A 13,246-nucleotide genomic window follows, 5' to 3' on the forward strand; every position below is an offset into this window, starting at 1 on the left:
ATTGGCTCTCGTTATTACCCAAGTTTTCAGTAGACCTGAAATGGGGAAGAAACGGATGTGGCCCACAGGACTAGTGGTCCCGCCTTTACCTCCTGTCCAATGTTAAGGTAGCAGTCAATGGCCAGCACAGGACTCTTGAAGTTATGGATGGCTTTGGGGAAGAGTTTATATGAGGCGTGTTGAAGGAACTTCTCCAGGAGGAACTGTGCAGGGGCGGCCAGTAGCGTATGCTCGCTGTCAGGAGCACAGACGTACTGAAGGGGCGAGATGGCAGCTAAGTTCTCTGAAACCTGAAACCAGATGGTCATGAGAAATGTGCCTGTCAGTGGATGAAATGTCTAAGATTACACGGATTGATTGCGCCCTAATTAACTTCCATTACAGCACCCCCAAAGGAATCCTGAAATTACACAGCACGGAACCCTGCTTGCATGTTTACACACACAAACCCCTTGTAATCTCTAAAGTAGGCACAAAATACTGAGTGTGGTCTCTTAGGAGCTGAGGCATGGTACTGCCAGGCCTTATTGATGATGATAACCTCCAGATGGAGGAAGACTGCCATGGGCTGGAGAGAGAGCGTTAACCTCTTGCACCTCAAGGTTAGGCTCCCAGAAAGCATAAACATCATAACCCCAGATCCAGGGCATCCAGCACCCTCTTTAGGCCTCCACAGGCACCAGGCACACGTGCACACGATGCACATGCACATGTAGGCAGTAGATTTGTACACACAGAATAAAAAAATGTATCTTACAAAACCCACAACTACACAAGGGCTTCTGTGTTAGCAGCAGTTGCCTGACAGGTCAAATGTCTCTGTTCTGCATTCCTCGCTTCTCCCACATCAAGAGTAGTCAGGGTTATGCAAACTACAGCGAGATGTAGGGGGATATTACTGTATTTTTTTTAAAATTTTTTTCTCCTTTATTAATTTATTCTTGTTACATCTCAATGGTTATCCCATCCCTTGTATCCTCCCATTCTTCCCTCCCTCCCATTTCCCCCTTATTCCCCTCCCCTATGACTGTTCCTGAGGGGGACCTCCTCCCCCTGTATATGCTCATAGGGTATCAAGTCTCTTCTTGGTGATATTACTGTATTTAATCAGGACATTGTTAGGTCCAAAGGGAAGTCGTCGTCTTTTTTTTTTTTTTTTTTAGATTTATTTATTATGTATGTATAGAATGTTCTGCCTGCACGTACATCTGCAGGCCAGATGAGCGTGTCAGATGTCATTATAGATGGTTGTGAGCCCACCATGTGGTTGTTGGGAATTGAACTCAGGAGCTCTGGAAGAGCAGACAGTGCCCTTAACCTCTGAGCCACCTCTCCAGCCAAAAGGAAGTCATTTACCGTGATTCTGGGTATATGGGCTGGATCCTATTCTATTTAACAACAAAAAGGCAGAAGTTTCTCAGCTCTCGTGAGAAGGAGTTGACAAGCTAGTCCTCAGCAAGGTATAAGGAGTACTCTTTATGAGCTTTGAGCTGTAATGTTCTCTTTTAAAAACATTCACTAAGGACCACTAAGCACTTTTATTTGTATTATCTCCTGTGTTATATAAAGGGTTATTGCAATATAAAGATTGCGGTCTTGAAAGTAAAGCTTTATAGCTGGATGCACGCCTTTAATCCCAGCACTCAGGAGGCAGAAGCAGGCAGATCTCTGAGTTGGAGGCCAGCCTGGGCTACATAATGAGTTCCAGGACAGCCAAGGCTACATTGTAGACCCTGTCTAAACAAACAAACAAACAAACAAAAAGACAGAAGCAAGCAAACAAACAAAAACCCCCATAAATAAATAAATAAGTAAATAAGCAAGCAAGCAAGCTTTGGTGGAACCAATAGGCTTAACTCTGGAATGATCTTGTTGAGTTGTCAGAAGTGAAGTTTGTTTTCTGGCTGGGCTCCCGACAGACATGAAGGCGCAGAGCTGCCACTGAGGACCCCTAGGGTACGTCTCTTTCCAATCAAGTAGAAAAGTACTTACGTGCGCCAGCACGTCAGTGACAAGGCTGTTTATAAGAAAGCTTGTTTTCAACAAGAGAATCAGACTTCACAGAACTTACCATGATCTTTGGTTTAATGATAAAGTCCCTTTGCCCTCCAACCTGGACATGTTTCTTCATGAGGCTGAAGTTATTAAAGCGGCAGATGAGCAGGCCACTGCTGTTGGTTCTCAGGTTAAAGTCAACATCCTCGCAGAAGTACCTAAATCATAACCACAGCAATAGGGAAGTGTGTGATAGGGTTAGGGGAGGGCCCAGGACACGGACTCGCCTCAGGGAGTGGCCCACACGCTACTGACTTGAGCTTTAAAGGGAGGAGGGAAGGTTTTGTCTGTTACGCCACAGGGTTTTATGTTACTCCTGTCAGAGACAGGACTGTACATCCTGTGTGTTCCAGCAGGGACGCTAGAGGTCTTGCGGTTTTAGAATTCCAGTCACATACTGGGTAAAGCACAGAGGCAGTGGATGTTCTTCTTTTTTTTTTTTTTAATAATTTATTCAGATTACATCCCAATTGTTATCCCCTCACTTGTATCTTCCCGTTACCCCCTCCCTCCTCTTTTACCCTGGTCCCCTCCCCTAGACCTGTGACAGAAGGGGACCTCCTCCCCTACCATATGATCACAGCCTATCAGATCTCATCCAGATAGCCTGCTTCCCCTTCCCCTGAGTGCCACCAGGCCTCCCCACCAAGGGAACTGGTCAAACAGGGGGCACTAGAGTTCATGTCAGAGTTAGTCCAGGCTCTCCCCACAAGCATGGAGAATGAACTGTCCATTGGCTAGATCTGAGTAGGGGGTCTAGGTTTACTGCATGCACTGTCCTTGGTTGGTACAGCAGTGGGTATTCTAATAGGTACAGGTTTGAGGTGGACATTAAAAGTGACTTTATGGTCTCTAATACTGTTACTTGGCCATTTCAGGTTTCTCAGGAATGTGGGTATGACTAATTAAAGGGGCCTGACTGCTGCCTTCTTCCTATTATAGGAAGAGCTGTGGGTCTTATAACACTGGAGGGAGTAATTTATGGAGTTAATATTGGTCATTCACAGGCCCACATGTTAGCCAGTATCGATTTCTTCTTCTTCTTCTTCTTCTTTTTTTTTTTTTTTTTTTCAAGATAGGGTCTCTCTGTTCTGCGTTGGCTGTCCTGGACTCGCTTTGTAGACTAGGCTGGCCTCGAACTCACAGCGATCGCCTGCTTCTGCTTCCCAAGTGTTAGGATTAAAGGCGTGCACCACCACGCCCGGCTGGCCAGTATTGATATAACAGTTTTTGTTCCTATTCGAATTAAATAATCAGAGGGCTAACCTGTGTTTTCTGATCATTTTACATTACACTATCAAGGGTCTAGGTCGCGCTAGCTGTGGTGGCACACACCTGCAATCCCAGGAGGATCACAAGTGGAAAGCCAGCCTGGGCCACGTGAGTTCAGGGTGGAAGGGGCCTATGGTCCAGGGCAGAATGTGAGCACTGGGGAGGCTGCAGTGGCCCACATCCTCCAGAAGATGCCAGGTGAACGCGTCTGTGAGGCCTGCCCTACCTGTTGAAGTCATACTGCACATTCTGAGTCAGGTCTATATTGAGGAGAATGAAATCATGCACGTGGCATCTTGAGAACGGGGCCTTTAGGCTCTGCGAAGTCAGCTTGCTGCTCCATTTCTGGATGCCCAGGATTGCGTAGTGAACAATTTTTGGTGTGGCTTCAATATGCTGCAAGACACTCTTCAAGGACACATTCTTACTGGAAATTCCTGCATCCACGGGCTGGCTATAAAATGTAAAGTTAGTTAGTAATGAGACGTCAATCACGGTTACTGAAAAGCCCAACACTACCATATGTAGGTCGTATACATAAGATGGTTTCTAATAAGCCCAGTCACGCTGCCTGGCACAACTGACTCAGAAGCTGGCCTCGGTGATGGATCTTATCACCTTTAAGGCAAAAAAGAAAGTAATTCATCTTACGTTTTATCCAGTGTGAATAGTGAACATGAGTTTCTGGAGACCAGACTGTTCTGGTAATAACACACAGCAATGAACACTATGTGCTTGTCACTGATTTCGAGTCCACAGAAGAAATAACGGGAAAGTAGTGTTTCATTGGGAGTACTGCTGAATTATAGAGGGAGCTTCACAAACTTTGACTACTTAGCATGTCCCCTGACTACCACCTCCTAGCGCCATGTAGGGCCCTTAGGAGTGGGCTCTGCTCCAGGGCAAGCACTGGTTTTGGAGATGGGCTTAGAGGTGACAGAGGTCTCTCTCTTCATCTCAGTAGTTGAGAGAGCTTGGTCTCATTCACGTGTCCGTATAAAGGAGTCACAGTATCAGAACAGTTTTGTTGTTGTCTTTTGGGGGTCTTACTATGTATGCTGGCTGCTCTAGAAGTTGCTGTGTTGACCAAGCTGGTCTCAAATTCTGCCTTTGCCTCCTAAATGCTGAGACTAAAAAGTGTCTACCACTATACCTAGCCCAGAACAGATTTTTGCAGATAACCAACACCAGGATGTGGAAATGACCCATTTGTCCTTAAAAAACAAACAAACAAACAAACAAACAAACAAATCCCCAAGTACCCGGTGAGCTAGTGAGAGTGGCCTCATAATGCACTCTGTTCAGGGAAACCATCTCTTCCTTACTTCTAAGTGTAACTACTGCTAAAACCATCTTGTCTAGAGCACTGTGTCATCCCGGGCCCGCCCCTGACTTCTAGGACGTATCACTACCTGGTTTGCTCCTGAACACTGTGAATGTTCCACAGGACACAGGAGTCATCCATCACAACGATGAAAGGCCAGACACACTGCCGCTTGACTCCCAGCTCCTCCAGGCGATTCCGTTCCAGTTCTAGGTTGTGATATGACAGCTCCTTAATGAGGAACCGAGCAGCCCCTGGAAGGCAGTACACATGCAGCTTTACGTCTTCACCCAGCCCAGCCAGGTTACCTCCCCTGGCATCCTGTCCACGTGGGGACCCCGTGTGCCCGTGGGAGCAGATAGTCACAGGGATGGGGGATGGGGGAGAGAAGATACAGAGGACCCTGGCTTGGTTCCTAGCACCTATGTCAGGCAGCTCTAGTGGGATCCGATGCTTTTAGCCTCCATGGGCACCTGCACTTGGGCACAGACACATAATTTTTTTTAATCTCCAAAAAGAAGATTCCTGGGAAATGCTGAATCTTGGCACCCATTACTAGAGATTTACTTGAGTACTGAGGGGCCAGAAACAAATCTGGTGCCTGAGCTGCACTCTGAGGAACAGACGTCAAGGACTCCATTTCCATGACATCACAGAGGCCACTTCATGCAGCAGGTGGGACGGCGACTAGTGCCTCAGAACAGGACAAGGAGCCAGCTCTGAGCGGCAGCCACTCGCGTCCACAGCAGGGCTGTGGAGAGAGGCGAGAGCACCTGCGAAGATTCTGGAAGCAGGTACCCGTCCTACCTAGGTCTGCATTTTGCAAAAGACAGGATAGTATAGTAGACACACATAGAGCCAGAGAACAGCCCAGAGACAGGCTGCCTGAGTCAGCCCTGCTACTTTCCAGGCTTGTGACTGAATGGGCTCATTCCATTGAGCTTCGGTTTCCTGACCTCTAAGTGATGGCAGAATTATATGGTGGCCAGGGTGGTGCCTAGCATATGGCTAGTACTCTAAGGAATATTAATGATAATTAAGATGAATTAGCTAATGTTTAAGTGGGCCACCCTAAAATGAAGCAAAATATAGATTATAATAAAAAAGGCTAGTTAATGTATGGAAGAATGGCAAACAGTAGGACTAGATCAAGGAAATACTAGACTTTAGATACCTCCATCTCTCAAGAGTGTGAATGAAGAAGAGGAGAACGCTCAGGGACACACTAAGCCAAGAAGGCAAAGCACAGTGCAGGGAGAAACACAAAGTCCCGATGAAGAAATTAAGGGTATGCCAATAAATGGAAAGATGTCCAATGTCCAAATATTACAAAACATTGTTTTGTAGCTAACCATACTTCTTAAAGATGAACAATTTAACGCATTTACCAAAATATTTTCATAGAAACAGAAAGAAAGAAAAAAAAAAGGTCCTTAATGGAATCTGACAGCATCTCAAATTGCAACCAAACAGGAGGTATTACTGATGTAGGAGGCAATGATTTTGTTTTTCAAATGGCACCTCAAAGAGCGAATATAGATAAATTGGATTTTATGAAACTAAGAAGCTTTTGAACCAAAGCAAAGAACCAGCCGAGTCAAGACAACCTACATACGTAAGAGACAGCGAACATATTAGGACACAACATTAGACAGCGAACATAGTAGGACAAAACATTTGCAAACTACTGATCCAACCAGGGATTGATGCCTGGGGTATATAAGGAACTCAAATAATGCAGTTAGAAAGTGGGCTGGCTTGAAAGACTCTGCACAACTTTACTCTCAGTACTTGAGAGGTTTAGACAGGAGAAGCAGCCATTCAAACTAGCCATGGCTACCTAGAAGATGTCTGCAAAGAAACTCCAAATACCTTAGAAGTGCCTAAGTGTTCACTGACCAACCTCAAGGACTGTGACTCAGAACTACAGTGACAGCATCTCACCTCAGAATGGCTGTCTCTAAAATGTCATTAAAATGACTAGTCAAGGGTGAAGATAGAAGGGATCTCTTACATGTTGGCGGGGCAGCTATTATAGAAAATGTGCAGAGTCCTAAAGCAACTGAGACTGAAGTACCATTTGACCCAGCAGCTCCCAACATCTTCAATAATGGAATCAACCTAGGTTTCCATAGGTAAAGACAATGTGAGAACACCAAATATTTTGGCCATAAAAAGAATAGAATCCTAAGTTTGCCCCCTGAATGTGTTTCCTCAGAACTTCTGAAGAATCTGGTCGTAGTGACGCCATATTGTGAGCCTTCAGGACAACCACAGTCGTTCAGGTTCCTGAAAATGGCTACAGTACTGTGATGTTGAAAAGCATTTTTATTAACTTTCAGTTAAAATTTCACTATAACTAGTTCTAAGATTTTGATCTTGAAAACATTAGTAAACAGCATGTAGATTTGAAAAAAAAAGTATAAGCATGGTAAAGAATGTCAGGATGTCACCAAGTACTTCAAATGCAAAAAAACCAACAACAACAACAACAAAAATTGGCTTGTTAAAAAAACAAAACAAAACAATGGGTTAGAGAGTTGGCTCAGCAGTTAAGAGCCACTGGCTGTTCTTCCTAAGGACTCAGGTTCAATTCCCAGCACCCACATGGCAGCTTACAACATTAACTCCAGTTCCGGGGGAATCTAACACCCTCACACAGACATAAATGCAGGCAAAACACCAGTGCACATGACATACAAATAAATTAAAAAAAAAAAAAGCCTGGTGGTGGTGGTGCCACTTGGAAGTACTTGGAAGCATAGGCAGGTGGATTTCTGAGTTCAAGGCTAGCCTGGACTACAGAGCAAGTTTGTCTTTAAAACATAACAAGAAACCAACAACAAACAAGGATTCTTGTCACTGTACACTTGTAGCACCACGATTGAGACCGGAGGGCTTTGTTCCCATTCATCCGAGAAGATCTCAGTGGAAGATGGTCAGTGGAGACGGGAAGGGCACCCAGCTGGGGGTGGGGTGGGGGTGGGGGTGGGGTCGGGAAGGCGTCCAGTAAAGAGCAGCAAACAGCAGGAGCTAGTTCTAGTGTCCCGCAGCATAGCTGATTAACTTGGTTGAAACAACGCATGATACATTTCAAAATGACTGGTAAAATAGAAATCTCCCAACACATACCTGTGATTCCCACGTGAAGAACGTGGTGTATATGCGGATTTGATTATTATATATTACATACACTGTCATATTATAGCTCATACAAGTATGCAAAGATGTCTACATTTTTTAAAAGTTGCAGGTTTAATTTCTCCTTTCAAAACCTAAAGCCGTGTGCTAGTGACATGGAGACAACGATATACAGAGCCCAAGGTAAACCCTGTCATGTATGACAAGGGCACCAATGCCATTCAGTGGTGGAGAAGATGCCTCTTCAACAATAGTGCCGGAACATCTTCATGGCCACATGAAAAAATGAAGTTGTGCCCTTACCATAGAAGAAAGAAATTAAATGCTCCAGTGACCTAAGTAAAAGCTAGCATGATAGAACATTTAGAAGAAAACAGAGTAAAGAGTAATGACAGTGAAACTGACAACAGTCCCAGAATGCAACAAGTGGAAACAAACTGGACTTCATCGCAATGAACACCGTTCGGGTATCAAAGGACATTATTAACAGCTGGATGGCTACAGATATAAAGTAATATCTGCTGAGTTACTATTAAAATACAAAAGACCTCTGTAAATTAACAAAGTGATCCAGCTGAAGAAATAAGGAAAGGACTTTGAAAGGTATTTCTCCAAAGAAGGCACAGCCTAAAAACCGGGGACTGCTCAGCACTCACGGTTTGTGGCACATGCCTGCAATATTAACTGTTTGGGTTACTGTGGGACCAGCATGGACAACTTAGGCAGACAGTCTTATAATAAAAGTAAGGGAAACGCCTGGGAAGAGAGATAACTGGCCGCAGGGGTGGGGGTGGGTGAGGGGGGTGGGGGGAAGCAAGGATCTGAAAGGCCCAGACTTCAGTCCCCAAAGCTGAGGTAAGAGGAAGCATTACAGAACTGCAAATTCAAATCCCAGCCGAGTCCCACCTTAGACACTAGCAGAAATAAATGATGGGAAACTTAAAAACTACAGCGCAAGACGTGCCCAGAAGGGTACGGCTCTGAAACACTGGTCCAGTTAGGGTTTCTTGTGTACGGGAAATGAAAGGGATGCAGACGCCCCTAGTGCCCACGCTCAGCAACTAATGGTCCTCTCTGGGAAATTGGCTTGATGCTCTTTTTCCTGTGAAAAAAGCAGGGCTGAGCCTGTCTGACGCGTTCACTGTGTCACAGGCAGATGCCTCCAGTTCCTTGACAGGACTAGAACCTGCCTAGTGCCCCTAGCAGGAGACACAGTGGGGGGCCCTCTAAATCAGATACATCATCCCCTCCCACCCTAGGGACAGCTGTGGCCCTGGAAGGCTCAGCTCAAATCCTGGGAATCTATACTACTCTTCACCCCTTCCCAGGGTGTTCAATATTCCAATGATTTAGTCCTTACTAGTCTTCAGAAGTTAAAAATTCTGTAACTGTAAAATTACAGGGGAGAAGAAAGAACTCAGAGTCAAAAGAGCTCTGGTCATGAGGGCAGGGCAGATCCCAGAGGCAACCTTTGGAAGATAGAATGGAGCGCTCTTCTCGGCTCACCCACCCCCGCCCTCCCCACTGCCCCCCACTCCTCCCGCCCCCGCGCCCCAAGGGCCCCTTACCCACGCCAGCATTGTTGAACATGCCAGGAAGCACCAGCATGATGTGGTTGGGCCAGTACTTCCGGTACAGCGGCATCTCGTATTCTTTGACCACCAGGAGATGAAGGTGGCTGATGCCCTCCATGGCATGGAAAAGGTTTAGGAGTCCGTGCTCGTGGCGACCACTGGAAGGGGTGAAAATAGGGCTCTTGACTGCATTTAGATCCTGTGGAAAGGAAAAGAAATGAGACCAAAACAGGAAAGTAAAAGCCCTTAGGTGCTAGCAGCTTAGAGAGCCCCAGCCGGGGCGGCAGCCCTCACGCCCGAGCACCGCAGCCCACCTTGTCGGACACCAGGGGTAGCCGCATGCTTTCCAGGTGTCGGCCCTGCTTGCTGAAGACAAAGTGGCTCTCTTTGGACTTGGGGATGATGAAATAGAGCTGCACTTCCTCTCCCAGCATAGAAGAGGAAAAAGTGAACGCATGAAGGGTGGAATCGGACACCTACATTTGCAAAGAAGAAACGGAGAGGTCAGTTTACGGCTTCCAAACTTCCAGGCTATTCTTTCACGTTGTTGACACGAGTCAGTGCTACCGGACATTGGCACCGACTGTCTAGACCCCTCATAAGCTTTAATGCTCAGAAGACAAACATCCTGCAGTGTGCGCATGCGCAAAGGCCTCAGTCCCAGAGGCCACACCCGTGAGTCAGATGGAACGCAGTATCAGCTCTGAGTGGCTAGAGTGAATGTGTCTGTGGCCCCATCTGCTCATAGTGGAGGATGAAGTGATTCCAACATACAGGGCAGAACTCTGACCTCAGGGAAAGGCCACGTGACTCATAGAAGCCGAGTAGAAACCCAGCGTGTGTGTGAAGCTGCTGAGGAGTCCACGTGCTCAGGAACCGTCTCCACGAATAATTATAAAACAGGCCTTTATGGGCCATGAAGCCAATTATTGGTTTAATGGGAGGATAACAAATTTTCACCAGCACTTAGAATCCAGGTAGCTTTGCGGATAGTTTTAACCTAAATATTACATTTGGAAAAAAAAAATACTACAGCTCTGCCCCCAGATCCTAGTTTGTGGTATATCACAAATGTGGGGATACATCATTTGTTTTGTAATCACACAGAAAGTGATGTCAAGAGGGAATTTTATGCAGAAAATTTCTAAATGCCTACAGTTTATAGGCGAAGGCACTTGTGACATAGCCTATGAAGAACGGCGATCAGGTCCGTGGTTGCCTCATCAGGGATCGGGCTTGCCACCGCGCCTGCTGCTCTGGGTTGGCTCTCCAGAGCCCATGATGTGGAGTAAGGGAACCAGCTCCAGCATGTGCGCACGCACGCACGCGCGCGCGCGCACACACACACACACACACAATTCAAAGAACTGTCAACAGACTAGGAGCCTACCAAGAAAACAAATGGATACACCAGGTAACTAGTAACCCAGTTTTCAACGCATTCTGTCTTTTGTCCGTTGAATTTCAAGATGTGCTGTTTGTTTGTTTGTTTGTGTGTGTGTGTGTGTGTGTGTGTGTGTGTGTGTTTAGGGGAAGTCCTGGTCCTGAGAAGGTTTGGGGAATCAGCACAGCCTGGAAGCAACAGGGTCCCAGGTGCCCAGTGGCAAGACATAAAACAAGAGGAATGGGGACATGGGGAAGCAATGTGGGGTGCTGCCATCAACACTGCCGTTGCCTCCTTTTGTGCGTAAAGATGAACTAGGCAAGAAGATGCCAAAGGGGCCAGGAGCGCGACAATATGTATTTATCATTTGCAAGGCCCCGGGATGTGTCCCTAACACCCGAAATATGAGAAAATAAACCCAGGCAGGGTGGACATGCATGCAGGAGAATGGTGAGTTCGAGGCCAGCCTGAACAGCAAGATTAAAGAGGAGACAACTGCTGAGTGATCCTGATCGTTCACGCTCTGCCTCTGGCGCCTGAAGCCCCAAGTCTCAGGTTTCACCCTCCCGTCTCCACCTGAACACACAGGGTCCGCTCTGGCCACAGAGTTCCCCGGCAAGGGCATGCGGGCTGCACCTGGGAGGTGGGGGTGAAGTCCATGTACGGGTGGCACTGCTCACAGTGGTGGAAGGTGTTGTAGGCCGCGTACTTGGTCAGCATTATAGACACGGTTTCTCGTCTCCGAGGCTCCTCAACTCTGTATTCTTTTATTTCTTCTGTGCAAAAAGGACAGGCTACTGTTATCTCTATGACCCACGCATACATCTTAGAAAGAAACGCTCATTTCTCATAAGGACTGCTCAAAGGGTTGTGTAATTTGAGCCCTGATAAGCAAGTTTAAAAAAAAATCAAGATGTGAAGCCAGGTGCAGTGGCCCACGCCTTTAATCCCAGCAGAGGCAGGTGGATCACTGTGAGTTCAAAGCCAGCCTGGTCTACAAAGTGAGTCTAGGACAGCCAAGGCTACACAGAGAGACCCTGTCTTGAAAAACCAAAATAAATCAAGATGTGTGTATCTGTTCACATGTAAGAGTGAAGAAAAAAAAAAAACACAGAAGTATTGTGCTCTTCTCTAAGGAGAGGACTCCCCCCCGCCCCCCACTTCAAGGCCTGATTTAGAGCCCCCGTTACCCTCCCAGAGCCAAGCCTGGCTTCGCATGCACTGACCTTGTTTGACCCCAGCCAGCTTCTCAGTGTAGACCAGGCTCATCAGACTGTACTTGGGATCGTGCACGCTGACGTCGAAAGGCATCTTGCTGAAGGTCTCAATGTCAGGCCAGGGCTCCCCCTCTGACTGGTTCACTTCACTGATGTCATTGTGATCTAGGGCAGGGCAGGGCACAGGGCAGGTGGGCCCACCTCCTTCTCCCATCGCCCCCTTCTGCCTTGCCTCCTCCACACCTTCTTGAACCGGTGTGTTTGTCGCCTCTCCTCACCACCATCCCAAAGTACAAAGCCCAGAGAAGGTATGACAAAGGCATTTCTGAGAAACAAGCTCTGTTATCGCAGAGTAGAAGGGACCAAAATTAGTCCTTTAGACTTTCTTCAGGGAAAGGGATTTTCCCTCACTATCTCTGAATTAGTTTCTACAGGCCTAGTTCACAAACTCCTGTGCCATGAGGTGGAGAATCCCACTTCTGCTGAAAACATACTTATTTGGACGATCAAAATTCCCAGTGTTAGCTGTGGGGTTTTAAGGTATTGATATCCTGGATGACTTTGTTATTACTGTTTCTCAATCCTGGGGGTTGATTTTCAGCAACACACATTCCAGGCAAGCACTCCACCCCTGGGCTGTGGCCCCAGCACTTTCTATGAAAATCAGAGGCAAGGATTGCTAGTCTTGGTTGTCAGTTTGACTACATCTGAAATTAGCTGAAACCCATGCTGCTGGGCACATCTGTGAAGGATTTTCTTGTCTGGATCATTGGAGGGCTGAAGACCAACTTTAAATCCGGCCATGCCTTCTGGTGGCAGTGTGCATCAAAGGTCGTGGAAAAAGGACTCTTTTCATTTTTGCCTGCTTGCCCTCACTCTTGCTGGCAAGTTCATCTACTCTGCTGCTGAGGCTTTACTTCCTACTTTTTTGGGATTCCAATGCAGACCAATGCTCAGCTGAGACATCCAGCTTGGTGGACTGAACAGCTGCCAAATTCTTGGCCTTTTCATCAGGAGACAGCCATTGTTGAACTGGTCAGACCACAGCCTCTAAGCCACGCTAATAAATCCCTTTTCAATATTCTGGCTCTTAGGTCATGCCTAGGTCATAACGTCAAGCCTCACCTGTGTTTATCTCCTCCTCGTCATACACGTCTACTTCCAGCAGCCGGATGAGCATGCGGAAAAGGATCCTCAGGAACTGCAAATAGGAGCCAGTCTTGCCCACCTGATGGAGATATTTTTAATTACGAAAGGTGGAGGAGGGGAAAAGAGAGAA

The 13,246-nt window shown here is 46.7% G+C and overlaps 1 protein-coding gene across 6 annotated transcripts in view; it reads right to left on the reverse strand.

Moving 5' to 3' along the window:
* The window catches only part of GREB1L (GREB1 like retinoic acid receptor coactivator), a 216,828-nt gene that overhangs the window by 7,219 nt on the left and 196,363 nt on the right, over nucleotides 1–13,246 (reverse strand). For 5 of the 6 annotated variants that reach the window (XM_084780708.1, XM_084780707.1, XM_084780706.1 and 2 more), the window contains 9 exons: nucleotides 13,093–13,195; nucleotides 11,977–12,132; nucleotides 11,387–11,526; nucleotides 9,681–9,842; nucleotides 9,361–9,565; nucleotides 4,740–4,905; nucleotides 3,554–3,781; nucleotides 2,072–2,213; nucleotides 90–290 (listed from right to left, as the gene is read on the reverse strand). In XM_084780708.1, coding sequence (XP_084636834.1) covers nucleotides 90–290; nucleotides 2,072–2,213; nucleotides 3,554–3,781; nucleotides 4,740–4,905; nucleotides 9,361–9,565; nucleotides 9,681–9,842; nucleotides 11,387–11,526; nucleotides 11,977–12,132; nucleotides 13,093–13,195 — 1,503 coding nt within the window. Of the gene's footprint in view, nucleotides 1–89; nucleotides 291–2,071; nucleotides 2,214–3,553; nucleotides 3,782–4,739; nucleotides 4,906–9,360; nucleotides 9,566–9,680; nucleotides 9,843–11,386; nucleotides 11,527–11,976; nucleotides 12,133–13,092; nucleotides 13,196–13,246 lie in introns of those variants that run through there. The other variant, XR_014779008.1, reaches the window with a different exon arrangement.

Source organism: Acomys minous, assembly GCF_964271855.1.
Source record: "Acomys minous genome assembly, chromosome: 4".
NCBI classification, from domain to species: Eukaryota; Metazoa; Chordata; class Mammalia; order Rodentia; family Muridae; genus Acomys; species Acomys minous.